This window comes from Pseudophryne corroboree, chromosome 4, assembly GCF_028390025.1.
Source record: "Pseudophryne corroboree isolate aPseCor3 chromosome 4, aPseCor3.hap2, whole genome shotgun sequence".
Taxonomy (NCBI): domain Eukaryota; kingdom Metazoa; phylum Chordata; class Amphibia; order Anura; family Myobatrachidae; genus Pseudophryne; species Pseudophryne corroboree.
In genome coordinates, this window is record NC_086447.1 from 524,405,611 (window position 1) to 524,432,619 (window position 27,009).

The following is a 27,009-nucleotide window of genomic DNA, read 5'->3' on the forward strand; positions in this document are numbered from 1 at the left end:
AGTAGTAATTCTGTCAAAGCAAGAGTTATTCACATGTCTCACACAACCAAGTACCTGCGTAATTAACTTTCCACTTTTCTACTACCCATTTTCACCACACTTTCCATACTGCTCCTCTGATTAGTATCTTATTTCTTCTTAATTGCGTTCCTTCTCACTTGCCTGTATCCATAGACTACGCTGCTTTGGAGCCACTGCCTGCCACACCAAGAGACTTACATCATTAATTTCTCACCAACAAATCTCTCACCCAAAATCAGTTCCTCCATGCTAAGCTTTACTTCTGTCATTTATCACCTACAATACTTAGCACTCTCTCATGTTATCCCATGTTTATACTCCCAAATGCCTAGAGCAGCATCTACTCTGTCCTATCATCTTGATTTTTTTTATCTCTGCAGGCCACTCTACAACTCACTACTTTATTTTTAACTTTCTTATTTAATGTTCATTACTCCAGATTTTACTGCTCTAAATCTTTGTATTTCTTGTTTGTCCTCTGTTCAGTTGCTTCGGATGTCTTCCCCTATACATTTACTCCTTCACATTGCACCTACTGACACCTTGCTTCCTTTACACCTTCACTTCTCACCTCCTGCTACACCCCCTTCCTCACGAACTCACTCTGCTTTTTTCAATTGCCTCTGCCTTCCCTTATGTGGCCCATTTTTTATAATAGGGGACCTAAGTAATAGCCTGCAAGCTGCTTGTGCTGCAGAAACTCCGGTGAGTCTGCCAGTATTTTTAAAGTGACAATTATTTAAAAGACAAAATCAACCAGGTTTTGCCATTTCAATGATTGCCTCTTTAAAAATACAGGCAGACTTGCCATAATTTCTAAAGAGTGTGCAGCTTGCAAGCTATTCCATAAGCCCCCCTTTCTATCCCCAACTCCATTTCCCCTACTAACTTTCTTCATCCACCTACTGTTGTCATAATATATCCTACTGTACAGCTCTAAATCATTCTCTCTTCAATCCTCCTGACTGCAAGAGACATTTTTCCCAAATTCTTCCCTTTCCCTACATTGACTGTGAAGCAGTGTACCACAAACACTGTCCACATTACATCTAAAGAAAAGAGAAAATACAGAAGACTCTTGTGTGGGTGCACTCTTGTTGTGAATTGTTAATATGAAAATATTAAAACATAACTTTTATTATCTATAATTTTAAGAAAAAATCCACCCTTCTTTAATCCACTACAGTTGATTCAATAAAATATACTATTGCCCATATAGCCCCCCAATATCCATGAGAGATATAATGCTTGGTTGATGGAGCTATTGGGAAATTTAAGTCTCACTAAAAGGTTAGAATTGTTCTGGTTAGTCTATATTTTTAGACTTCAGGAAGGATGCAGACACTCAGGCTCTACACCCTGATCCTATCCCACCAGCACAAGCTCAGCTTGTATTAATAAGACCTCCAACGGTCATAGATCCAAAATATTATCAGGAGTATAGGTCCTTGTTAATCTTGACAGATGTCAAATTTGTGACATGTCAAGGAGAACGGTACTGAGAGGAGTAAAAACAACAGTGATACAGATCACTTAAATGAGTAATAAGAAATGATTGAAGAACATGTGGTGATCCTGCTGTTGGTTTAGAGTCTAGAGGGTCACGAATTACAACACGGGGTATTCCCTGGGGGTCACCCTCACAGGTACTGACCCAGCCCACCACCGTTTTGCTTCCAAGATCGGACGAGATCGGGCTCTGTCGGTGGGGTATGGTAGTATTCCTTGGACCTTCTATATCAGACTCACCAATGAGAGTGCACCTAAGGAAGATTAGGGAGAGAGATAGTAAAAGTGGACGGATCTGCTGTCCACGTTAGGCACAGGGTGACCTGTGGATCATGGATGAGAGTCCGCAGATGTATTGAAAGGGATGAAAAAAGTAAAGTGAAAAGAACTTAAACTAAAGAGAAAGGGAACGCTTAGCTTGAAGCCAAGTACTGTCAGAACATTTAGATGATTATACAAATTGCTAACAATGTTAGGTTGTGCTCAGTAATAGCTCTACCAGAAAGAAAAAAAATTTGTATATAGTTTTTTGATGAAAGATGAGAGAGGTTGGAGCATAAGCCCCAAGGGGTACAAGTTATCCCATTAATTCACACATATGCTATAGGAAAACAGAACAAATTACACAATTGATATGAGTACCTTATCGCCTAGTTGGTGAATGGTTTAAAGGAAATACCAGTGTGATATTCCTGCCTAGATTCCTGGATAGTTTCAAGAAAAGAATAATGTAATATTCCTGCTTAGATTCCTGGACAAGCCTATTTCAGTCTGAATGATATTTAAAGCTACAGAACTAGGACATCTTCCATAAATATACACGTTTCAAAATGTCCACAATCTCAGATGTATAAAAGGAGTATTCCTGTTGGCAGTGTAACTGAGCGTGGGGGGAAAAAAACACACAGGCCCCTTGAGAGCTGATTTCTGAGGTACTGAGGCACAAATGTGATAGAAATTCTGTACTGAATGCTGTCCAGACAGATTGATAGGAATCATAAACTGTGGAAAAGTGGTTATACTGATTTTGCTAAAGCAAGTAGCAAACAAGGCGCTACGGGAAAAAAAAAAAAAAAACACAAGAAAGAATAAGAAGAACAAAGATTGGTTTTGAAAAGAGAAAGATGATGACAAAGAGCAAAGGTGATAGAGAGAGTGTGTAATAACAATCGCTGCCCAGATCCCTGGGCTGCCCTGATAAGGATGAAGAAAGAGTATGATGTGGCTGTAAGGGAAGGAGGAAAGAAGGAAGCGTGCCTGATTGCTATCTGGGTGTATGAGATTAATTGGGAGAAAAGAATTAAAATATAGTTGGTGAAAACACAGCAAGACAGAAAAATGAAAGAGTGTACCGGTCCCTGCCCAGGTCCCTGGGTCAGTCACTTAGTATCAGGGTGTAGAATTGACTCCTTCTATCCTTGATTGATGTTGGAGTAATTTATGCTGGAATGCTGGGATAGGTCATGCTAGGATGCTGGAAAACGCGTTTCACCCGTCCTGCGGGCTTGCTCACTTCCAATGCTGCTGGTGTACTGAAGTAATATGGGTTTAAATACCCTTGTGGGTGGTTATTAGCCAATGGCTACGATATGCTTAATTAGTGAGATAATCCACTACCCTCCGCTATGCTCAGCGGAAGTGACGTGATGAGTCCGGTTGCCTAGCAACCTATACACTGTGCTCTAGCAGAAACACATTATACGGGAAGGGAGAGGAGTCATGCTCCACTGTTATTATGCTATGATTTCATATGTCACAGATACAGAGATAACCGCTTGCTGTTAATGATGTCGATCTGTTATGTCCCTGTCGTGCCCGTAGTCTCTGAAGAGTACTTCCGGCATCATGTTGCCTGGATACGGGGAGTCTTTGGGCTACGTTGGGTGACGTCACTTCCCGTCCAGGACCCGGAGGTCGAAGTGAGAGCGTCCCGTTGCTCGGCAACCGAGCGTATGTGGGACGTTCTATCTTAGCAGCGAGTGGGACTGTATGAAAGCTCCCACAAGTTGATCAGTTGTTTATATTATTGTCGACCATCAGGATAATAGATGGAATGTTCATTAACTGAGCCAATTGTTGATCTAAGGGGGTTACAAAACATGTTCACACGATACTGTCTGGTCAGATGTTGTCTGTAGCCTGCATCAAATGTGTTTCTTGATAAAATAATAATTATTAATATGATCCCAGATGTTGAGATGGACCTGCCTATAGTTAGGTTAAGGATAATGGTACTATAGATAAAGGAAGGGAACCATGGGAAATTAGGGGTTGTGTAAGTCCCAGGCTGCTGAGCAAAAATATTAGTGAAGGATCCTATAAGTGCTGGGCGAGAAAGCAGTGTATGTAGGAGTGATTGGAGGTGTCTATCTTTGGATTAAGGCTCATTATGCCAGTAAAAAGTCCCCGCCCACTGGGAACATGCGAGTAGGCGTAAAAGTGTGCTGAACATTGGTGAATGAGTGAAAAAGGTGTGGTATTGGTGTAGACTTGTGTCACAGTGATATTTAATGAATGGTGTATTAAATACCACACCCATAAATTCTGGGGTGTGGGCATGGAGTATAAACCTGGGGGGAGGGGGGGGGGAGGAGGAGGGTTGGTGGTGGGGAAGAGGGGATGAGGGAAGGGGAGGATTAGTGTTGAAGGGAAAGGGGATGGGGAGATGAGCGATATAGCCTTTGGTGCCAAAAAAGTTTTTATTCAAATCCGTGACCAGTGTGCTGTAAAAATTAATAGTGAAGTGAGTAAAAACAAGGCTTGGGAAAGGGAGGGAGAAATACGGGGGAAATAACCAGTAAACTGTTAAGTTACCAGTAATTCGTTATGGGATAAAGTTTAGTAACTGCTGGTACCAAGTTGTACTTGAAAAAGAGAGCACAATAGGGTGACATATAAAAAAAAAAAAAAAGAAGCATTTTGTAAGTATAGGACCATCAGTGTAGCTTTTTCAAGGTCAAGTCAAAGTTCAAAGGAAAGCACTGTAATTTATGCTCTCATTAAGGCCCATTGGTTTGTAAGTATTTAATTTAAATATCCACTCTGTTTCTTTCTTTAATAGTTCTTTGGTCAGATCCCCTCCTCTGATGCCTAAGTGGACTTTTTCGAGGCCAAAAACTCTGAGATCTTTCTGGAAATCCGTGTGAAAGGAGTGAAAATGCCTGGCAACTGATGTTAGTTTTCTCATTCGTGTGAGATCGCTGGAAGCATTCCGACAGGTTCCCACATGTTCCAAGATCCGCTCCTTAAACTTCCGGGTCGTCATTCCAACATACCTCAAATTGCAGCTGCATTCAATGCAGTAGATCAGGCTTTGTGTGCTACAGTTAAAGAAATGTTTGATAGATATTGATTGGCCGTAGCGATCTGTTACTGTATTTATTTTGGCTATCTGGGGACAGACTTTACAGTGTCCGCATGGAAAACTGCCTCTCAGGGTATTGGACCTAATTGTTTTGGATTGAAAATGACTCCGTACGAGGAGGTCCTTGATGTTACTTGACCTCCTCCAGCTCATTTGGATCTTGGTATTTATGCATGGTGCCAGGGTCTCGTCAAGTTGGAGTATGGGGAGATGTTTCTCAATTGCTTGTTTGATCTGTCTCCATTCCGGGCAGAAAGTTCCAATAAATCTGATCTTATCATCTGGTTTCTTTGGGGTCTTGGTTGGGAAGATAAGAGTGTCCCTTGGTATCTTGGTTACCTCCTTGTATGCACGTTTCAGAGATCTTTTACTATATCCTCTCTCGTGCAGTCGGCGAGTTAGTTCCTGGCTCTTGTGTTTGAAAACTTCAACTTCAGAACAGTTTCTTCGGAGTCTGAGAAACTCCCCTTTAGGTATGTTTTCCACCGTTGGCGGGAAATGTGTGCTGGTCTGGAACAGCAGACTGTTGGTGGATGTCTCTTTCCGATACAGTTCCGTAGACAGACTGCCTGTGGTAGATTTATAGATATTGATGTCAAGGAAGGCTACCTTTTCTTGATTGATGGTGTGTGTGAGCCTTATATTGAGGTCGTTGTTATTGAGGAGATTAATAAAATCCATTAGCAGATTCAGCTCCCCATCCCAAATGACAAAAATGTCGTCTATATATCTAAGCCACAACATGACATGTTCCGTATATAGATCATTGGTATCAGTAAAGACATATTTCTGCTCCCACCAGCCTAGAAACAAGTTTGCGTATGTGGGCGCACATACTGCCCCCATAGCTGTCCCTCTGACCTGGAGATAGAATTGTTCCTGAAATGTGAAGTAGTTTTTCTCCAGGACGAAGGCAAGTAAGCTGTACAGGAAGTCACTGAAATCCCCCTGTTTGTTATTGTCCAAGAAAAACTTGGTCGCATTCAAACCATTTTTATGTTCAATACTGGTGTAAAGTGCCTCTACGTCCAAGGTCACTAGTAAAAAGCTGTCCTCAAATGTGATATCATGTATCTTACGGAGTAGATCTGAAGTATCTCGTAAGTATGAGGGTAACTGGAGAACATATTCTCGGAGATGTAAATCCAAGAAACGGCTCGGTTGTTCAAGGAGGCCTCCGTTACCTGACATGATTGGTCTTCCGGGGGGTTTCTTCAGATCCTTATGAGTCTTGGGAAGGAGATAGAAGGTTGGTGTTCTGGGGTTTTTCACTGATAGGTAGGCATGTTCTTGTTTGGTGATAGTTCCTGACGATAGTGCCTCTCCAATGAGATTAGTGTACTCATTCTGAAATCGGATTGTAGGGTTATTTAGTAACCTTTTATAGCATGTTGTTTGTTTCAGTTGTCTGAGTGCTTCTGTTACATACATATCTGTAGGCCAGAGCACTATATTTCCCCCTTTGTCCGATGGTTTAATTATCACATCCTTCCATTCTCTTACTTCTCTCAGTGCCTCCCTCTCATCATACGACAGATTCTGGGGGAAATAGTAGTATTTCTGGTCTCTTCGATGTTGGATCAAGTCAAATTCTTTGGAAACCATGTCTAGAAAAACCCGGATTTCTGGGCTATTGTTGTCCGGAGGAAAGAACGTTGATTTGGCCCTACACATTGGGCGTTCTCCGGGGTCGGCTGTAAGAGATTGGTCTGATTGTAGATTTTCTAAGATTGCCACCATTTCCAAATCCTCTGTGTTCAGGGTGGAGTCTCCCTCAGCCTCTTCAGATCTAGAGTTTCGATTGCTAAAGAATTTCTTTAGGAGTAATTTTCTCCCAAAGAGTCGCAAGTCCTTTTCCCACATAAATCGATCAAATGGTTTGGTGGGAGAAAAGGATAGACCCTTATCCAGCACTTTCTTTTGTTCCGGTGTAATTGTTCTGTTTGATAGGTTAATGATTTGTAGGTGATCAGTGGTAGATGGATTCAGCGTACTTTCCTCTGCCGTTCCGGATATCTCGAGGTTCTGGGTGTATCCCAGTTGCTGTTTCTTCCCCTGTCTCTTCTTTCTCCCCCTCCTTGTCGGCCTATATTTCGATTTCTGCCCCTTTGTTTCTGGCCTCGGCCTAAAAAATAAGGTGAAACTTCTTGATCATCTGTATCGTAGGTTGAGTGCGTATCTCTTGTAGATTCATTCGTTGAGTCGTCACTCATAGAAGATTCGAATTCTGAGAAGGTGGAATCTTCTAGTTGTCTTCTGTCTCTGTACCTAGTGGGTCTCAGATTCCATCTGAAAATATTGCCCTGGGTAAAATCTTGTTTGTCCCTCTGGAGTTTGTTCCTTTTTCTTTCTCTAATTCCACTTTCATATGTTTCCAGGTCCTTTTTGAATTTTTCAAAGGTAGTCTGGAATGGGAGATCTTTCTCCCATTTTTCAAGTGTTTTTCCCAGTTCTTCTATCTCTTTCTCAACCTGATCTAGGATCAATGTATCATGTTTGACCAGTATATGGAGTAGATCACTAGAGCATTTCAGAAGGGCCGCCTCCCATTCAGTTTTGAGGCTGGCCGTTGCTAGAGGAAAAGACGGGAAGATTTTTGGTCTCAAACCCCTGGGTACTATTTTATGTTTAATATAGTTCTGCAATGTAATGGTATCCCAGGTCAAGCGGATCCTCCTCTGTAGTGTCTTGTGAAGTTTGGACAAAGGGCCTTTCCAATCTATTGGGGTCTGGTCAGGATCATCTGTATCGGAGAAAAGATCCTCAAAGCTTTCGGTGTTCCTATGTCTTGATAGTTCAGACTTGAGTGAAAAAGTGGTCATGTCTAGGGGCGTAGTATCTAGTGGATATTAGGATGGATTTTGCAGTATAAATGTGGTAACCTAGAGAAAAAAAGGTTCTCTGATTGGTGATATAGAGCTAAGGGTTGATAACCTGACCGTGCTGGAATCGGAAGCTGACCCAAAGGTCAGAAAAACAGCGTATCTCACAGAGTAGGCATGATTCCGCACCAGTTTTTAAGGTTTCAGAAAAGATAATGATAATAATAATAATAATAGTAGAGTACCAGAATAGCATATAATATGTACGAATAATTCGTTTCTGATAAATATGTCTGGTGGTGCACCCAGAGTCAGGGACAAGCTAGAGAAAAGAGAAAATACAGAAGACTCTTGTGTGGGTGCACTCTTGTTGTGAATTGTTAATATGAAAATATTAAAACATAACTTTTATTATCTATAATTTTAAGAAAAAATCCACCCTTCTTTAATCCACTACAGTTGATTCAATAAAATATACTATTGCCCATATAGCCCCCCAATATCCATGAGAGATATAATGCTTGGTTGATGGAGCTATTGGGAAATTTAAGTATCACTAAAAGGTTAGAATTGTTCTGGTTAGTCTATATTTTTAGACTTCAGGAAGGATGCAGACACTCAGGCTCTACACCCTGATCCTATCCCACCAGCACAAGCTCAGCTTGTATTAATAAGACCTCCAACGGTCATAGATCCAAAATATTATCAGGAGTATAGGTCCTTGTTAATCTTGACAGATGTCAAATTTGTGACATGTCAAGGAGAACGGTACTGAGAGGAGTAAAAACAACAGTGATACAGATCACTTAAATGAGTAATAAGAAATGATTGAAGAACATGTGGTGATCCTGCTGTTGGTTTAGAGTCTAGAGGGTCACGAATTACAACACCGGGTATTCCCTGGGGGTCACCCTCACAGGTACTGACCCAGCCCACCACCGTTTTGCTTCCAAGATCGGACGAGATCGGGCTCTGTCGGTGGGGTATGGTAGTATTCCTTGGACCTTCTATATCAGACTCACCAATGAGAGTGCACCTAAGGAAGATTAGGGAGAGAGATAGTAAAAGTGGACGGATCTGCTGTCCACGTTAGGCACAGGGTGACCTGTGGATCATGGATGAGAGTCCGCGGATGTATTGAAAGGGATGAAAAAAGTAAAGTGAAAAGAACTTAAACTAAAGAGAAAGGGAACGCTTAGCTTGAAGCCAAGTACTGTCAGAACATTTAGATGATTATACAAATTGCTAACAATGTTAGGTTGTGCTCAGTAATAGCTCTACCAGAAAGAAAAAATTTTTGTATATAGTTTTTTGATGAAAGATGAGAGAGGTTGGAGCATAAGCCCCAAGGGGTACAAGTTATCCCATTAATTCACACATATGCTATAGGAAAACAGAACAAATTACACAATTGATATGAGTACCTTATCGCCTAGTTGGTGAATGGTTTAAAGGAAATACCAGTGTGATATTCCTGCCTAGATTCCTGGATAGTTTCAAGAAAATAATAATGTAATATTCCTGCTTAGATTCCTGGACAAGCCTATTTCAGTCTGAATGATATTTAAAGCTACAGAACTAGGACATCTTCCATAAATATACACGTTTCAAAATGTCCACAATCTCAGATGTATAAAAGGAGTATTCCTGTTGGCAGTGTAACTGAGCGTGGGGGGAAAAAAACACACAGGCCCCTTGAGAGCTGATTTCTGAGGTACTGAGGCACAAATGTGATAGAAATTCTGTACTGAATGCTGTCCAGACAGATTGATAGGAATCATAAACTGTGGAAAAGTGGTTATACTGATTTTGCTAAAGCAAGTAGCAAACAAGGCGCTACGGGAAAAAAAAAAAAACACAAGAAAGAATAAGAAGAACAAAGATTGGTTTTGAAAAGAGAAAGATGATGACAAAGAGCAAAGGTGATAGAGAGGGTGTGTAATAACAATCGCTGCCCAGATCCCTGGGCTGCCCTGATAAGGATGAAGAAAGAGTATGATGTGGCTGTAAGGGAAGGAGGAAAGAAGGAAGCGTGCCTGATTGCTATCTGGGTGTATGAGATTAATTGGGAGAAAATAATTAAAATATAGTTGGGGAAAACACAGCAAGACAGAAAAATGAAAGAGTGTACCGGTCCCTGCCCAGGTCCCTGGGTCAGTCACTTAGTATCAGGGTGTAGAATTGACTCCTTCTATCCTTGATTGATGTTGGAGTAATTTATGCTGGAATGCTGGGATAGGTCATGCTAGGATGCTGGAAAACGCGTTTCACCCGTCCTGCGGGCTTGCTCACTTCCAATGCTGCTGGTGTACTGAAGTAATATGGGTTTAAATACCCATGTGGGTGGTTATTAGCCAATGGCTACGATATGCTTAATTAGTGAGATAATCCACTACCCTCCGCTATGCTCAGCGGAAGTGACGTGATGAGTCCGGTTGCCTAGCAACCTATACACTGTGCTCTAGCAGAAACACATTATACGGGAAGGGAGAGGAGTCATGCTCCACTGTTATTATGCTATGATTTCATATGTCACAGATACAGAGATAACCGCTTGCTGTTAATGATGTCGATCTGTTATGTCCCTGTCGTGCCCGTAGTCTCTGAAGAGTACTTCCGGCATCATGTTGCCTGGATACGGGGAGTCTTTGGGCTACGTTGGGTGACGTCACTTCCCGTCCAGGACCCGGAGGTCGAAGTGAGAGCGTCCCGTTGCTCGGCAACCGAGCGTATGTGGGACGTTCTATCTTAGCAGCGAGTGGGACTGTATGAAAGCTCCCACAAGTTGATCAGTTGTTTATATTATTGTCGACCATCAGGATAATAGATGGAATGTTCATTAACTGAGCCAATTGTTGATCTAAGGGGGTTACAAAACATGTTCACACGATACTGTCTGGTCAGATGTTGTCTGTAGCCTGCATCAAATGTGTTTCTTGATAAAATAATAATTATTAATATGATCCCAGATGTTGAGATGGACCTGCCTATAGTTAGGTTAAGGATAATGGTACTATAGATAAAGGAAGGGAACCATGGGAAATTAGGGGTTGTGTAAGTCCCAGGCTGCTGAGCAAAAATATTAGTGAAGGATCCTATAAGTGCTGGGCGAGAAAGCAGTGTATGTAGGAGTGATTGGAGGTGTCTATCTTTGGATTAAGGCTCATTATGCCAGTAAAAAGTCCCCGCCCACTGGGAACATGCGAGTAGGCGTAAAAGTGTGCTGAACATTGGTGAATGAGTGAAAAAGGTGTGGTATTGGTGTAGACTTGTGTCACAGTGATATTTAATGAATGGTGTATTAAATACCACACCCATAAATTCTGGGGTGTGGGCATGGAGTATAAACCTGGGGGGAGGGGGGGGGGGAGGAGGAGGGTTGGTGGTGGGGAAGAGGGGATGAGGGAAGGGGAGGATTAGTGTTGAAGGGAAAGGGGATGGGGAGATGAGCGATATAGCCTTTGGTGCCAAAAAAGTTTTTATTCAAATCCGTGACCAGTGTGCTGTAAAAATTAATAGTGAAGTGAGTAAAAACAAGGCTTGGGAAAGGAAGGGAGAAATACGGGGAAATAACCAGTAAACTGTTAAGTTACCAGTAATTCGTTATGGGATAAAGTTTAGTAACTGCTGGTACCAAGTTGTACTTGAAAAAGAGAGCACAATAGGGTGACATATAAAAAAAAAAAAAAGGAAGCATTTTGTAAGTATAGGACCATCAGTGTAGCTTATTCAAGGTCAAGTCAAAGTTCAAAGGAAAGCACTGTAATTTATGCTCTCATTAAGGCCCATTGGTTTGTAAGTATTTAATTTAAATATCCACTCTGTTTCTTTCTTTAATAGTTCTTTGGTCAGATCCCCTCCTCTGATGCCTAAGTGGACTTTTTCGAGGCCAAAAACTCTGAGATCTTTCTGGAAATCCATGTGAAAGGAGTGAAAATGCCTGGCAACTGATGTTAGTTTTCTCATTCGTGTGAGATCGCTGGCAGCATTCCAACAGGTTCCCACATGTTCCAAGATCCGCTCCTTAAACTTCCGGGTCGTCATTCCAACATACCTCAAATTGCAGCTGCATTCAATGCAGTAGATCAGGCTTTGTGTGCTACAGTTAAAGAAATGTTTGATAGATATTGATTGGCCGTAGCGATCTGTTACTGTATTTATTTTGGCTATCTGGGGACAGGCTTTACAGTGTCCGCATGGAAAACTGCCTCTCAGGGTATTGGACCTAATTGTTTTGGATTGAAAATGACTCCGTACGAGGAGGTCCTTGATGTTACTTGACCTCCTCCAGCTCATTTGGATCTTGGTATTTATGCATGGTGCCAGGGTCTCGTCAAGTTGGAGTATGTGTTTCTTGATAAAATTATTATTTTATCAAGAAACACATTTGATGCAGGCTACAGACAACATCTGAACAGACAGTATCGTGTGAACATGTGTTGTAACCCCCTTAGATCAACAATTGGCTCAGTTAATGAACATTCCATCTATTATCCTGATGGTCGACAATAATATAAACAACTGATCAACTTGTGGGAGCTTTCATACAGTCCCACTCTCTGCTAAGATAGAACGTCCCACATACGCTCGGTTGCCGAGCAACGGGACGCTCTCACTTCGACCTCCGGGTCCTGGACGGGAAGTGACGTCACCCAACGTAGCCCAAAGACTCCCCGTATCCAGGCAACATGATGCCGGAAGTACTCTTCAGAGACTACGGGCACGACAGGGACATAACAGATCGACATCATTAACAGCAAGCGGTTATCTCTGTATCTGTGACATATGAAATCATAGCATAATAACAGTGGAGCATGACTCCTCTCCCTTCCCGTATAATGTGTTTCTGCTAGAGCACAGTGTATAGGTTGCTAGGCAACCGGACTCATCACGTCACTTCCGCTGAGCATAGCGGAGGGTAGTGGATTATCTCACTAATTAAGCATATCGTAGCCATTGGCTAATAACCACCCACATGGGTATTTAAACCCATATTACTTCAGTACACCAGCAGCATTGGAAGTGAGCAAGCCCGCAGGATGGGTGAAACGCGTTTTCCAGCATCCTAGCATGACCTATCCCAGCATTCCAGCATAAATTACTCCAACATCAATCAAGGATAGAAGGAGTCAATTCTACACCCTGATACTAAGTGACTGACCCAGGGACCTGGGCAGGGACCGGTACACTCTTTCATTTTTCTGTCTTGCTGTGTTTTCACCAACTATATTTTAATTCTTTTCTCCCAATTAATCTCATACACCCAGATAGCAATCAGGCACGCTTCCTTCTTTCCTCCTTCCCTTACAGCCACATCATACTCTTTCTTCATCCTTATCAGGGCAGCCCAGGGATCTGGGCAGCGATTGTTATTACACACTCTCTCTATCACCTTTGCTCTTTGTCATCATCTTTCTCTTTTCAAAACCAATCTTTGTTCTTCTTATTCTTTCTTGTGTTTTTTTTTTTTTTTCCCGTAGCGCCTTGTTTGCTACTTGCTTTAGCAAAATCAGTATAACCACTTTTCCACAGTTTATGATTCCTATCAATCTGTCTGGACAGCATTCAGTACAGAATTTCTATCACATTTGTGCCTCAGTACCTCAGAAATCAGCTCTCAAGGGGCCTGTGTGTTTTTTTCCCCCCACGCTCAGTTACACTGCCAACAGGAATACTCCTTTTATACATCTGAGATTGTGGACATTTTGAAACGTGTATATTTATGGAAGATGTCCTAGTTCTGTAGCTTTAAATATCATTCAGACTGAAATAGGCTTGTCCAGGAATCTAAGCAGGAATATTACATTATTCTTTTCTTGAAACTATCCAGGAATCTAGGCAGGAATATCACACTGGTATTTCCTTTAAACCATTCACCAACTAGGCGATAAGGTACTCATATCAATTGTGTAATTTGTTCTGTTTTCCTATAGCATATGAGTGAATTAATGGGATAACTTGTACCCCTTGGGGCTTATGCTCCAACCTCTCTCATCTTTCATCAAAAAACTATATACAAAAATTTTTTCTTTCTGGTAGAGCTATTACTGAGCACAACCTAACATTGTTAGCAATTTGTATAATCATCTAAATGTTCTGACAGTACTTGGCTTCAAGCTAAGCGTTCCCTTTCTCTTTAGTTTAAGTTCTTTTCACTTTACTTTTTTCATCCCTTTCAATACATCAGCGGACTCTCATCCATGATCCACAGGTCACCCTGTGCCTAACGTGGACAGCAGATCCGTCCACTTTTACTATCTCTCTCCCTAATCTTCCTTAGGTGCACTCTCATTGGTGAGTCTGATATAGAAGGTCCAAGGAATACTACCATACCCCACCGACAGAGCCCGATCTCGTCCGATCTTGGAAGCAAAACGGTGGTGGGCTGGGTCAGTACCTGTGAGGGTGACCCCCAGGGAATACCCGGTGTTGTAATTCGTGACCCTCTAGACTCTAAACCAACAGCAGGATCACCACATGTTCTTCAATCATTTCTTATTACTCATTTAAGTGATCTGTATCACTGTTGTTTTTACTCCTCTCAGTACCGTTCTCCTTGACATGTCACAAATTTGACATCTGTCAAGATTAACAAGGACCTATACTCCTGATAATATTTTGGATCAATGACCGTTGGAGGTCTTATTAATACAAGCTGAGCTTGTGCTGGTGGGATAGGATCAGGGTGTAGAGCCTGAGTGTCTGCATCCTTCCTGAAGTCTAAAAATATAGACTAACCAGAACAATTCTAACCTTTTAGTGAGACTTAAATTTCCCAATAGCTCCATCAACCAAGCATTATATCTCTCATGGATATTGGGGGGCTATATGGGCAATAGTATATTTTATTGAATCAACTGTAGTGGATTAAAGAAGGGTGGATTTTTTCTTAAAATTATAGATAATAAAAGTTATGTTTTAATATTTTCATATTAACAATTCACAACAAGAGTGCACCCACACAAGAGTCTTCTGTATTTTCTCTTTTCTCTAGCTTGTCCCTGACTCTGGGTGCACCACCAGACATATTTATCAGAAACGAATTATTCGTACATATTATATGCTATTCTGGTACTCTACTATTATTATTATTATTATCATTATCTTTTCTGAAACCTTAAAAACTGGTGCGGAATCATGCCTACTCTGTGAGATACACATTACATCTAAGTAGACTGCTTCACAGTCAATTGTTTGAATTGTTTCTGCTGGTTTATGTGATTACAGAGTTTACTTTTTTACTGAATAATAATTTATTATTTATCAACAACAATACACAAATATAATGTTTTTTATTCCACACAACAGCAGAATCAAGTGCAGTTCAAGACATAAGGATTACCCAATCCCATGGTATTATTTTTTTCTTCTTCTGCACTACTGTACATACAGTGAATAGAAAAAAGCATTACACTATGCCTTGGGATTATGCACATTTTGCTGTTTTACAATTTGGAATTGTAATATATATATATATATATATATATATATATAGCTGGTTTTGTTGAAGTACATCTGTATTCAGTTAAAATGTGTATAATGATTTTGTCACAAATACACCTGTCACTGCAAGCCCCCCTGGGTAGTGTGTCTCCAAGACTAAAGAGTTATCACAAAATAACAAATATTGACAGAAATAATGACAGACCCAGGAACAGGTAATTTAACTGTAGTAAACACAAGAAGGGTACAAGACTATTTGCAAGGTATTGAATTTACCCCACAGCATAGTTACTGTAGGTCCACCATAAAGAATAAAGACTATATGGAGCAACTGTGAATTTTCATAAAACAAAGCATTTTCTGCAACCAAGTGTCTGGTAAGAAGACCTATAGAAAGAGATGGCAACTAGATACCAAGTGTAGCCCTAAAGGAGCTACAGTCATCCATGACAAAAATGGGCGTAATTGTACATGGGACAACAGTGACATGCAATTTTTTTAAATCTGGATTGATTGGGACTTTGGGGGTAATTCAGACCTGATTGTAGCAGGAAATTTGTTAGCAGTTGAGCAAAACCATGTGCACTGCAGAGAGAGTTAGATTTGGGTGGGTTATTTTATTTCTGTGCAGGGTAAACACTGGCTGCTTTATTTTTACACTGCAATTTAGATTTCAATTTCAACACACCCCACCTAAATCTATCTCTCTCTGCACATGTTATATTTGCCCCCCCTGCAGTGCACATGGGCCCTCATTCTGAGTCGTTCGCTCGGTATTTTTCTTCGCATCGCAGCGTTTTTCTGCTTAGTACGCATGCGCAATGTTCGCACTGCGACTGCGCCAAGTAATTTTGCTATGAAGTTAGGATTTTTACTCACGGCTTTTTCTTCGCTCCGGCGATCGTAGTGTGATTGACAGGAAATGGGTGTTACTGGGCAGAAACACGGCGTTTTATGGGCGTGTGGATAAAAACGCTACCGTTTCCGGAAAAAACGCGGGAGTGGCTGGAGAAACGGAGGAGTGTCTGGGCGAACGCTGGGTGTGTTTGTGACGTCAAACCAGGAACGACAAGCACTGAACTGATCGCAGATGCCGAGTAAGTCTGAAGCTACTCAGAAACTGCTAAGTAGTTTGTAATCGCAATATTGCGAATACATCCTTCGCAATTTTAAGAAGCTAAGATTCACTCCCAGTAGGCGGCGGCTTAGCGTGTGTAACTCTGCTAAAATCGCCTTGCGAGCGAACAACTCGGAATGAGGGCCATGGTTTTGCCTAACTGCTAACAAATTTCCTGCTACGATCAGGTCTGAATTACCCCCTTTGACAAGAAGAACCCTCTTGTTAAAAGAAAACCTCACATCAAAGCCCATCTAACCTCAGCTCAAAGACCATGTGGAAGAAGATTATATGCTCTGATGAGACCAAAATGTAACTGTTCAGCCATATTGCTAATTGCAATATTTGGTGCAAATCTAACATTACACATCACAGCATGGAGGGTGGCAGCATCATAAAAGGGAAAAATGGATGGATCAATGTACAGATAAATCCTTGAAGAAAGTCTGCTGCAGTCTACAAGAGTGCTAGAATTTGGAAGAAGATTTATCATCCAACATGTCAATTACCCAAAGCATACAGATTAACACCAAAAAGTTTAGTATCCTGAATTGGCATAGTAAAAGCTCAGACCTCAATCCAACTGAACATTTGTGGCAACATTTATTGATTGCTGTTTACCAATGATCACTATACAACCAGATAGAGCATGAAACATTTAGGGGATAATTCAGAGATTATTGCAGCAGCAAATTTGTTAGCAGTTGGGCAAAACCATGTGCACTGCAGGGGGTGGGGGGGCAGATATAACATTTGCAGAGAGAGTTATATTGTTTCTGTGTAGGATAAATACTGGCTGCTTTATTTTTACACTGCAATTCAGATTTCACATTTTATATCTGCACCCCCCTGCACTGCACATGGTTTTGCCCAACTGCTAACAAATTTGCTGCTGTGATTAACTCTGAATTAGGCTCTTTGTGTCTACATCTGCAAAGCTGATAGACACTTATCTAAATAAACTCAGATTTACAGTATAGCTGCTAGCAAGAGTGCTTTTACCAAGTATTAACCAAGGCGGAAGTACAGTTACTAATTCAATCATTAATTTAAAAATGTTGCGATTCCAATAAAATTTGACATGTGGTTGAATTAATTTAATTTAAATTAAATCCATGATCAGAAGCCTGCGGGGGTGGTGGTGTTTCTGAGTAGCCAGAAACCCCCCTCCCCCCCCGATAGGCCAAATTATTTTTTTCAGAGACTGCTGTCTCTCCATCTCTGCACAAACTATAACCACTATCGCGTCCTGCGATCGCAGATAACACTGCAGAGAGTTATTAAGTTTACATTTTAATGCTATCAACTCAGCACTCCACTGAAACCGAATCCCAGGGATAGACCTGGAATTCAGCCCAGGCCTTGGATGCCCTGGATTAAGGGATGCCTTTATTGGTGCAGGGACTAATATATACAGTATGTGTCCCCTAGCTATGGCATCACCTCTCTGGCTAGGGGAACCCGGTTCTTGTTTAAAAAAATATGGGGGAGCCCTACATCATTTTTCCCTATATTTTTGGAACCAGGACCAGTTCAATAGCCCAGTACTGGTTATATTTTTCCACTCAGGACCGGCTCAAAGAGCCTGGGACTGGTTATTTTTTATTTTTATTTTTTGTGGAGGAAGGGACTGCATGTCAGTTTATTTTACATTTTTAACTGTTTCTTAACACTTACAGAAAGGAGCATGCACGGATCTTACTGATCTGTGCATGTTAATGTCTAAACTCACACCTTGTAATTATTATTATTATTATTACCAGTTATCTATATAGCACACACATATTCTGCAGCGCTTTACAGAGAATATTTGGCCATTGACATCAGTCCCTGCCCCAGTGGAGCTTACACTGTATAATCCCTACCACATGTACACGCACACACATTCATGCTATGGTTAATTTTGTTGGGATTCAATTAACCTACCAGTATATTTTTGGATTGTGGGAGGAAACCAGAGTACCCGGAGGAAACCCACGCAAGTATGGGGAGAATATACAAACTCCACACAGTTAGGGCCATGGTGGGAATTGAACCCATGACCTCAGTGCTGTGAGGCAGTAATGCTAACCATTACACCATCCGTACTGGATTACACAGTGCAAGTTACTAGCAAAAAAAACTTCTACGTCCTACATCATACATTGAAGTAGCCATGAGGATGAAAACTCGCAGACTATTCCATTTGGGAGTTGCAGGACAAAGTCACACCTTACAAATGTGTGAGAAGGTGCAAATTTGTTCCACACACCAAATTCGGTCCCTATTACATTTTGGCCCCTAGAGAGACTATAGTGCATTACCAGAGCTTTAAACATAATTCTCTTTCTCAAGCCAACAGGGTCACAGGAAAATCCAAATTGTTTATTTGTCTTTTTTGCTACCTCACTGTTTTGCTAGGGGTTATACTGAATTTTAAAGTAAAAACATAGCTTCAAAGGATCTGATAAATCCACTCTTTATAGAATCAATGTTTGTAAAATTTCACCTAGTTTATTGTTCCTAATCATACTGCACATAACATGAAATGTAAGGTTATTAATGGTGTCACCTTTCTTTTCTTTTGCTGGTTCTTCTTGTTTTTTCACTGGTTTCCCTGAAAAGAAAATAATTTTCAAGTGACAGTAAATCTACAGTACATTTTGTTAAATTGTTATTTACATTTTTTAGCCAGTATATGATATTTTACCTGGCACAGATAAAAATGAAGAAAATCACTTAAAACTGGATATGGTAAAAAGCTAAATTAACATTTATTTAAACATCAGGTTAGGTGTTGCAACATATCAATAAAAATTAGGGCAAGCTCAACACAATAAAGAGGATATTACCATTTAGGAGACAGGATTATTATGTGCATGTATTGTCCCTGGTGAATAGCCACAGTCCTGGGGATGCACACAAATGTCATTGATCCACTGGAGAAATTGACAAATGACCTTTTATGCAGCTTGATTATGGACTTGATGTTAGTCCTATTGGAAGCTCCGGTCTTTGGCAGGCTGTAAATCACAGTGGGCTATCCATTTATTGTTAATGGACCTTTATGCCTCTAGATGCAGCTTTAAGATGATGTCCACCTCCTATGCCACCAACGTGTTTTGCTGTTTGTACAGCTTTGTGAAGGTACTTGTGCTCAGTCTATTAATGCCCTTATAAGCTGTGCTAATTGCCCATGATGACAGTAATTAAAAATCCGCAAACATACTCTAAAATCATAACATATCCAGTTCAAATTAATATTGCCAGACAGAAACATATAACATTATCAAAAATAAGTTATTTTTATGTATACATTTATAGAAAAAACCTTTTACATAGTGAATCAAGGCAGCGGTCACATGATCGTCTACAGCCATTTCCGGTATCTGGAATGCAAGCCACCGCTCATTGGCTGTGCTCCAGGCCGGCAGAGGCTCTGTGACTGGATGTTTGCATCATCCCCAGTCACATTAGCACTGCTCCCACACATCACTGGGCTGCGGCTCCGCAACCAGATGTTTACATCACCCAGTCACATGAGTGCTATTCCCGCAAATCACAGGAAGTGTATTGTTGCCGCATCACCCCGTTATCCGTCACATGATTTGGTATCCCTACAACTATTTCCTGGATTCCGAATGATCATGTGACTGATCACTAGACTCGGGGAGCCAATCATTAACCGGCTCAGATACTTCAAGGAAATTATCTGTACAGAAGGACACTTCAATGTATATATTGAATATTGATATAAAACACATATCAATCAATTCTGTAAATAGATTACAGAGGCATATGCAAAGCACTTCTATACTATACAAACTATTGATCATCCAGATTTACACAGGACCACAACACTGACATCTTGTGGATAAACACTATTCTAACAACTTTATATATGCAAGAACAGATGTTGGATTGTACTAGTAACTGAAAATAAATTAAGCACAAGGTCAAATAGTAGAAATTAAAGTAATTACATAACTATATTATACAATTCTATTATAACACCACATTAAGCTCCAAAGCCTTGTTTAAGACACAGTGAGTTGAGCTTGAAGGTCCAGAAAATTTCTTGCCTACACAAATTAACAAATCTGTCTCCACCTCAACTTGTTTTTGCAATAAATTCCAGCCCTGTTATTCTTAAGGAGCTTGGATCATAATTGTGATGGTGTAAAAAGTGTCTAGATAGGCTGTGTTTGGTTAACCCATTAATAATGTTTCTCTGATGTTCCATAAAGTGGTATTTAAGCATAAGGTATTGCAATTAATAAAACTCGAGATAGTTATAGTTTTTCCTTCTGAGGCTAAATTAAGTGATTGTGCTTTATTACAAGTATGTAAACAAGTTGTACACCTGTGGGCCCCACATTTAAAAAATTATTTCACTTTTGATGATAACCACATACGTTCTGATGGTGCCTCCATAGCTGATGATTTAATCTTAAGTTTTCTGGGTGCTAATATCTTTTTCAAAGATTTATTTCTCTTAAAAATAAATTCTGGTTGAAGGGGCAATAAATCTTATAAAATTAGGTCACTCCGAAGCATATGGAAATTTCATCTAACTATACCCTTAATTTAATTTGATCTAACATTACATTTTGAAATAAATGCTAATTCTTTATTGTTAGTCTTAGAGGGGAACTTTTCTTTCAGACAAAAAAGGGTTTGTCTATCTATTTCATGTACTTCTTGTACAGCTCTATTTAAGACATGACATGTTGTGAATAATCTCTATCAGTAAATGACTCCAATAAGTTGTTTATTTGTTCAGTAAAGTATTCTAGGTAGGAACAATTCCTTTTTATATAGAGGAGTTGGCCCTTAGGGATGTTGTTTTTACAGGGCAGATTGTGAGCACTTTTGTAATTTAAATATGTGGTACTTCCAACTTCCTTAGTATAATTGGACATATGAATTTGGTTGTCAATAATTTCAAGTGTTATATCCAGGAAATTGATCTTAGTAGAATGGAAGTTTGAGGTAAAGGATAAATTCTAAGTGTTGGTGTTTAGAGAAACAACAAAATCAGAAAAAGTGTCAAGATCCCCATCCAAAATAATAAATAAATCATCAATATACCACCCATAGAGGACAAGATGCATGCTGAGTCCACCTCCCCACACGAGGTCCTCCTCAAGGTGGCCCACATATAGGTTGGCATAACTCAGTACAAATACGGTCCCCATGGTGGTACCAATCTTTTGGCTATAAAACGTGTTTGAAAAAATGAAATAATTGTTAGAGAGGATGAACTGAATGGATTCAACTAAAAAACATACGTGTCTCTCGAAGAGGTCCCCATCCAGTTGTAATATTATCATTAATCACTTGTACACACAACATATGTGAAATGTTCGTGTACAGGCTGGAAAGTTCCAATGTGGCAAAGGAATATGAAGGTTTCCAGTTGATATTTTGTAAAAGTTGCAAAAAATGAATGGTGTCTCATATGTGAGACCTCAACCAAGAGACACATAGCTATCACGTGGCACATAACTATCAACATAAGCAGATAAACAGGAAGCCAAAGAATAAATATCTGAAATAATAGGATGACCCGGGAGTGCAGTGAGGTACTTATAAATTTTGGATAAATGATAATAAACCAGAATTGTTGGATAAGAAGGAAAAAAACCTTAAATTCTTCCTTGGCTATAACCCTATCCTCAAAAGCTGTATAAAGAAGAGTATATAGCTCACTCTGATAAGAGAGGGTGGGGTCGCCTGACAGAACCTCATAGAAGTATACATCATGAAGTTGTCCTTGAGCCTCTCTGATGTAATTATCTCTGTCCTGTATGACGAGCCTATGCCCCTTGTCAACCTCCTTGACGACAATTGATAAATCTTGGGTAAGTTTTTTCAAAGCTCATTTTTTCCACATATTCAGATTGCTTAATTTTTTGACCAGTTGAACACATTGTCCTAAAATCATCCAAAGTGGTTTTATAAAAAGTTTCCACTTGGCTGCTCTTAAAACTAATAGGAAAGAACTTCAGATTTCAGTTTACATTTTTTTATCAATATCAAAGATTTTTTTGGGAGATGGAAGATCACTTTACTGTTCTAACTCCTCCAATATATTGAGAGAAGGATCATCCATACAGTCTAATATAATAGGCACTGCAACTGTATCCACGGTTGAGTTTATTTTCTGTGCGAAATCCCTTTATCTGCAAAGGGTTTGAACAAACCTATTTAGCTCCACATAAAGATCAAACATATTGGAGGGCTCTGAAAGGGAAAACCTTTACATAGAAGGGAAACCTCATTCTCAGTTTTTTGAAGATAAAAAAGAAAAAATACTTTTGGTGTTATTTTTTAATCTCTTAGATTTTAGTCTCTTAAATTTCTTCTTTTTGCCTCCCCATTGTCCTCTATACTTGGGTTTCTGTTTCTTTTTGGAGTATAATCCATGATATTTTATCTGTTTACCTGTTTTATGTTCTGCTGGCTTCTCAGATTTTTTTGCTGATGTCTCTGAAAAGAAATTGTAAGTGAGAGGCTATCTGTATTTTGTGTAAAACACACACACTCTCTCTCTCTCACACACACACACACACACACACACACACACACACACACACACACACACACACACACACACACACATAGATAGATAGAGTTATATACAGTTTTGATGAATAGAAAGTTAATTCCATAACTACATTTAGGGGGATATTCAATTGTGTGAAAAGTTGGTTGGGTGTCTGTTTTTTCCTGTCTATTAGATAGGAAAAAACAGACACCCAACTGACTTTTTAAATAATTGAATACCCCTCTTAATGTTTCATGAGAATGTGTTCTTTCATGTACAATAACTGTTACACTCATCCAACCTATATTCTTAGGTACCTTTACCAAAGTACTTTAACCATATTTCCAAAATCAATTATGTATACCTTTCTGTGGTTGTTTTTGTTCTTTTTCTTGTTTTTTCTCTGCTGTCTCTAAAAGACAAAATTATAATATTTTTCACTTAAAACAGCTTAATAACAGTATCTTAATATAAAGAAAAGTGCTCTACAAGTACTGTACATGTAGAATTAATTATGCAGCCTGTAGTGACAGGAACAATCATAGAGTATATACGATACCGATACTGTATCAGTTTAAAATATCTTAGACAGTCCAGTGGTCTTAAATCTTTACAGGATCTCCATACCCAATATGTCCTGTCTTCAATGGAATATTAAAACTACACATAAATTACACATTGGGTAGTTGAGTGTCTCTTATTAAAGGTAACCATGTGTTGCAACTTATCTCCATATTAGCAATTCCTTGTAACAGTGGGAATCCATAGTCACCAAGTCCATCATATGTCTAAGTATTTGAATCAAATCTAAATGATGCCTATACAATTACACCACCTGAATCTCATGCCAGCCAGGCTCCATGACTATATACTCTAAGTTTTGCTGGCATAATTGTGCCTTGTTTTGTGACATTTTGCATGTTTTATGTGGTTAACTTATTATATAACCACTTTGGTTTGAGTTTTTTGCTTTGATTAACTCAGTACTGACTCTAACTCTAACCCCCACTCCAAAATTTTCTCTCCTGTACTTATATCCTGCTTAAGTCCTTAACAGTGACAGATATCTCCTAGTTCATAAATTGATAGCAATTTGGACGGCCATTGATCATTTTCGAAAAAGTCCTCTACCTCCTCTCTCTAAAATTGCTGCTAAACTTCAATTCAGCTTTGAAATGGAAACTAAGGGCATGCAATAGTCTAACTGTCAGCATCAACCATACTGTGATGGTTCCAGTGGCATGAACATGTCGCCGCAGGCCCTTGAGCTCTAGCCCAATGTCTCCCTTTCTAACTAGTATCCCTGTCTTTCTCTTTCACTGAATTACCTTCATTGTCTCCAACCCAATTCATCATATAGGCTTGCTCATACACTTTTAATAAGAGATAATACTTTCAGCTTTGTTTTAATTGAGGTCTCTGTATTTTAATATACTCCCTTTTCTACCCTTTTCCCCTATTTTGATTCTGTGCCCAATTCCCCTTTTTTGTTTCATAATTACATTCTTTAATAAAAATTATTGATGTAAAACAAATATCATCTGACATCACAGTTTTTTTTTAAAGTTTTTCCAACTGTTTCATCTTTTAAAAGATGAACTTTTTTCTATACAATTTCTGAAATTTTGTGAATTTGAATACTTTACTTCTTTACAACAGTTACAACATTTGGTAAAAACAAATTATTTATTATTCATAGACCTTTTTCAGTATTTACATCATAACCCATAGCTGAATAGTGCAATGCTCAAAAAACAATGTGCTAATTATTCTTTGAATTTACTCCATTTTTACAAGTAAGACATTTTATTTCTAATGAATGTATTTGGTTTCTTGTTTCTGATGGATCTCTGCATTTTTTCTATAAAGGAAACTGCTAATGAGTTAAAGCAAACTATATGTAGTCAAATGGAAAATTATGTGATGCACACTACAACATTGAATGTTTCATAAAATCCATTGTAATCAGTATATAAATGAGAATATAGTCAGTAGGGGAATAGTATGTCATGCTACCCCCTTTATGCTTACCCTCCAGTTTACAAACAGAACTATAACCATAATTACTAAAAATATATGTATTTACCTTTCTTTGGTTCTTTGGAAACTTTTTCTGTTTTTTTCACTTGTGTCTCTTAAATTGAAAATATGAAAATATTCTAATTATTAATTTCACATACATGCTAGTCAACATAAATATAATGCTGCAACAAATGGTGTATAGTAGATGCTGGGAGTTCAGCTTCTATGGGGCCCAGGCTACCTCCAAGGCCTGGTCCTTCACCTACACCCAGTTATACTGACTGCAACATCTCATCTCTGTGGGCCTGATTCTGATTTGATAATAAAGTAAGAAAAGCAAGGAACTGTGCATCTGGGCAAAACCATGATGCACTGCAGGTGGGTCTGTATTAAAATGTGCAGAGAGATTTAGATTTGGGAGGGGCATGTGCAAATTCAAATCTAAATTGCAGTGTCAAAATAAAGTTGTCCATTATTTGTGGACTACATGCAAAAACAGCCTTTTTTTACCCTACATGCAAAAAAATAAAATAAAAAAAATAAAATATGCATTTGCATGCCTTGCATTGCAACATATTTTGTCCAGGTACACAGTTAAAGTTCTTGCACTGTCTTACTTTATTCCCAAATCAGAAAGAGGCTGTGTCCTTACTGATGTTATAACATGACCACACATCCTCCCAGCATCACTGAGGGATTACTGAGAGACAGAGCTAACTGGGACAGAGATAGATCCAGGAAGGTGGGAGGCAATACTTACTATATACTTTTCACCATGTACTTTATCATGTATGTTAACTAACCAGGCAGCTTATGCAAACATTACATTATTTATGAACATAATGGCTACACTGCTTATTAATTTGCATATATGCAAATTATTTTGCAGCTTTGTCATTATGACAGTCAACTGATATGTGAATTAAGTACTTAATTATGAAACTAATAAGTATAAAATATTAACTTTATATCATAATCCAGAGTTTCAGTCCTCAAGGCACCCTAAAATTCTAGGTTTTCAGTATATCCATGCTTGACCACAGGTGACTTAATAAGTACCTTAGTCAATCTGATTTAACATCTGTAATGAGCCATGGATAGCTTTAAAACCTGTACTGTTAGGTGCCTTGAGTACTGAGTTTGAAAACCACTGCAGTAGTCTGTTTATTTATGGAAGGTCTGACTTTCCGTTATATGCTATTTATGCATCTCTTCTTTTAACTCCCTACTTTGCCTTGTCCCACCACCAACTGAAATTAACAGAATACCAAACCTTTGTATTACATGGAAAAAATTACACATTTACTTTTTATCTTTCACTTGATGATCTATACTCAGGATCTTGTTTTCATGCTACTTAGGCACCTCCTACTCAGGCACTCAACCAGTTCTTGCAAAGGATACAAATGTCAGCACTGACAGTGAGAACTGGGAGAGAAGTTCATACTTCCATTCCATATCTAAATTGTGAATTCAGGTCCTGAAAGAACAGGACATAAATACAATCCATTCTGGAACCAAATTTATAAAACACTGCTTAATCATCTAGAACATGGGTTTTAGGCTCAACCTTGGTTCTGATAAGATGGAGGAATGTTACACAGCTCAGTTAACCAGCCAACTGTTATATTACACTAACTGTTGTAGTAAAATTTCATAGTATATATAGTTAACTCTCTTTGATTAGTTACTTCTATCACAGATTATTTTCACTTATGGTTCTAATATAACAATATGAATACAAATATATTAAAATTATATTACATTGTATGTCACAAAGAAAAAAACAACAACATTGTAATTTTATTTTACCCTCTATCTGCAAAATAAAGTGCTTTCTGGGTTTGGAGAGTTCACCTACTCAATACCAAGTAAGCAAGCTCATTAGCATAGAGTCTAAATAGGCAGAAAGGGGGCTTGCTAATGAGTGGCTTCCTGTTGTTCATATAAAAATGTGAAAACTGCCTTCTATTTAATTCTTATTTATTTTCAATTTCACAGTGTTCTGTAGTCAGGCTCAGAGCCAATAAAGTATAAAATACTAACCCAATAAAATACTAACCCAGGATTTTTGCTGGAAAACCAAGTCTGTAATATTTACTAACCAATATTTTATTTATTTTCATATAACTGATAGAACACTCCTTTCCAATCTGTTTGTGCTTGTCATGCTCAGTGTGGG

The 27,009-nt window shown here is 39.2% G+C and overlaps 1 protein-coding gene and 3 pseudogenes across 1 annotated transcript in view; 1 reads left to right on the forward strand and 3 right to left on the reverse strand.

The window, feature by feature from the left end:
• Positions 1 to 27,009, reverse strand: part of TRDN (triadin) — an 862,718-nt gene that overhangs the window by 70,437 nt on the left and 765,272 nt on the right. Inside the window, exons 57-60 of the mRNA XM_063919338.1 lie at positions 24,892 to 24,939; positions 23,170 to 23,217; positions 22,703 to 22,747; positions 18,828 to 18,872 (exon numbers count right to left, since the gene is read on the reverse strand). Of these exons, the coding sequence (XP_063775408.1) occupies positions 18,828 to 18,872; positions 22,703 to 22,747; positions 23,170 to 23,217; positions 24,892 to 24,939 (186 nt within the window). The remainder of the gene's footprint in view (positions 1 to 18,827; positions 18,873 to 22,702; positions 22,748 to 23,169; positions 23,218 to 24,891; positions 24,940 to 27,009) is intronic.
• LOC134912810 (5S ribosomal RNA) lies at positions 1,627 to 1,745 on the reverse strand (annotated as a pseudogene).
• Positions 8,595 to 8,713, reverse strand: LOC134912500 (5S ribosomal RNA; annotated as a pseudogene).
• On the forward strand, positions 14,036 to 14,154 carry LOC134912501 (5S ribosomal RNA; annotated as a pseudogene).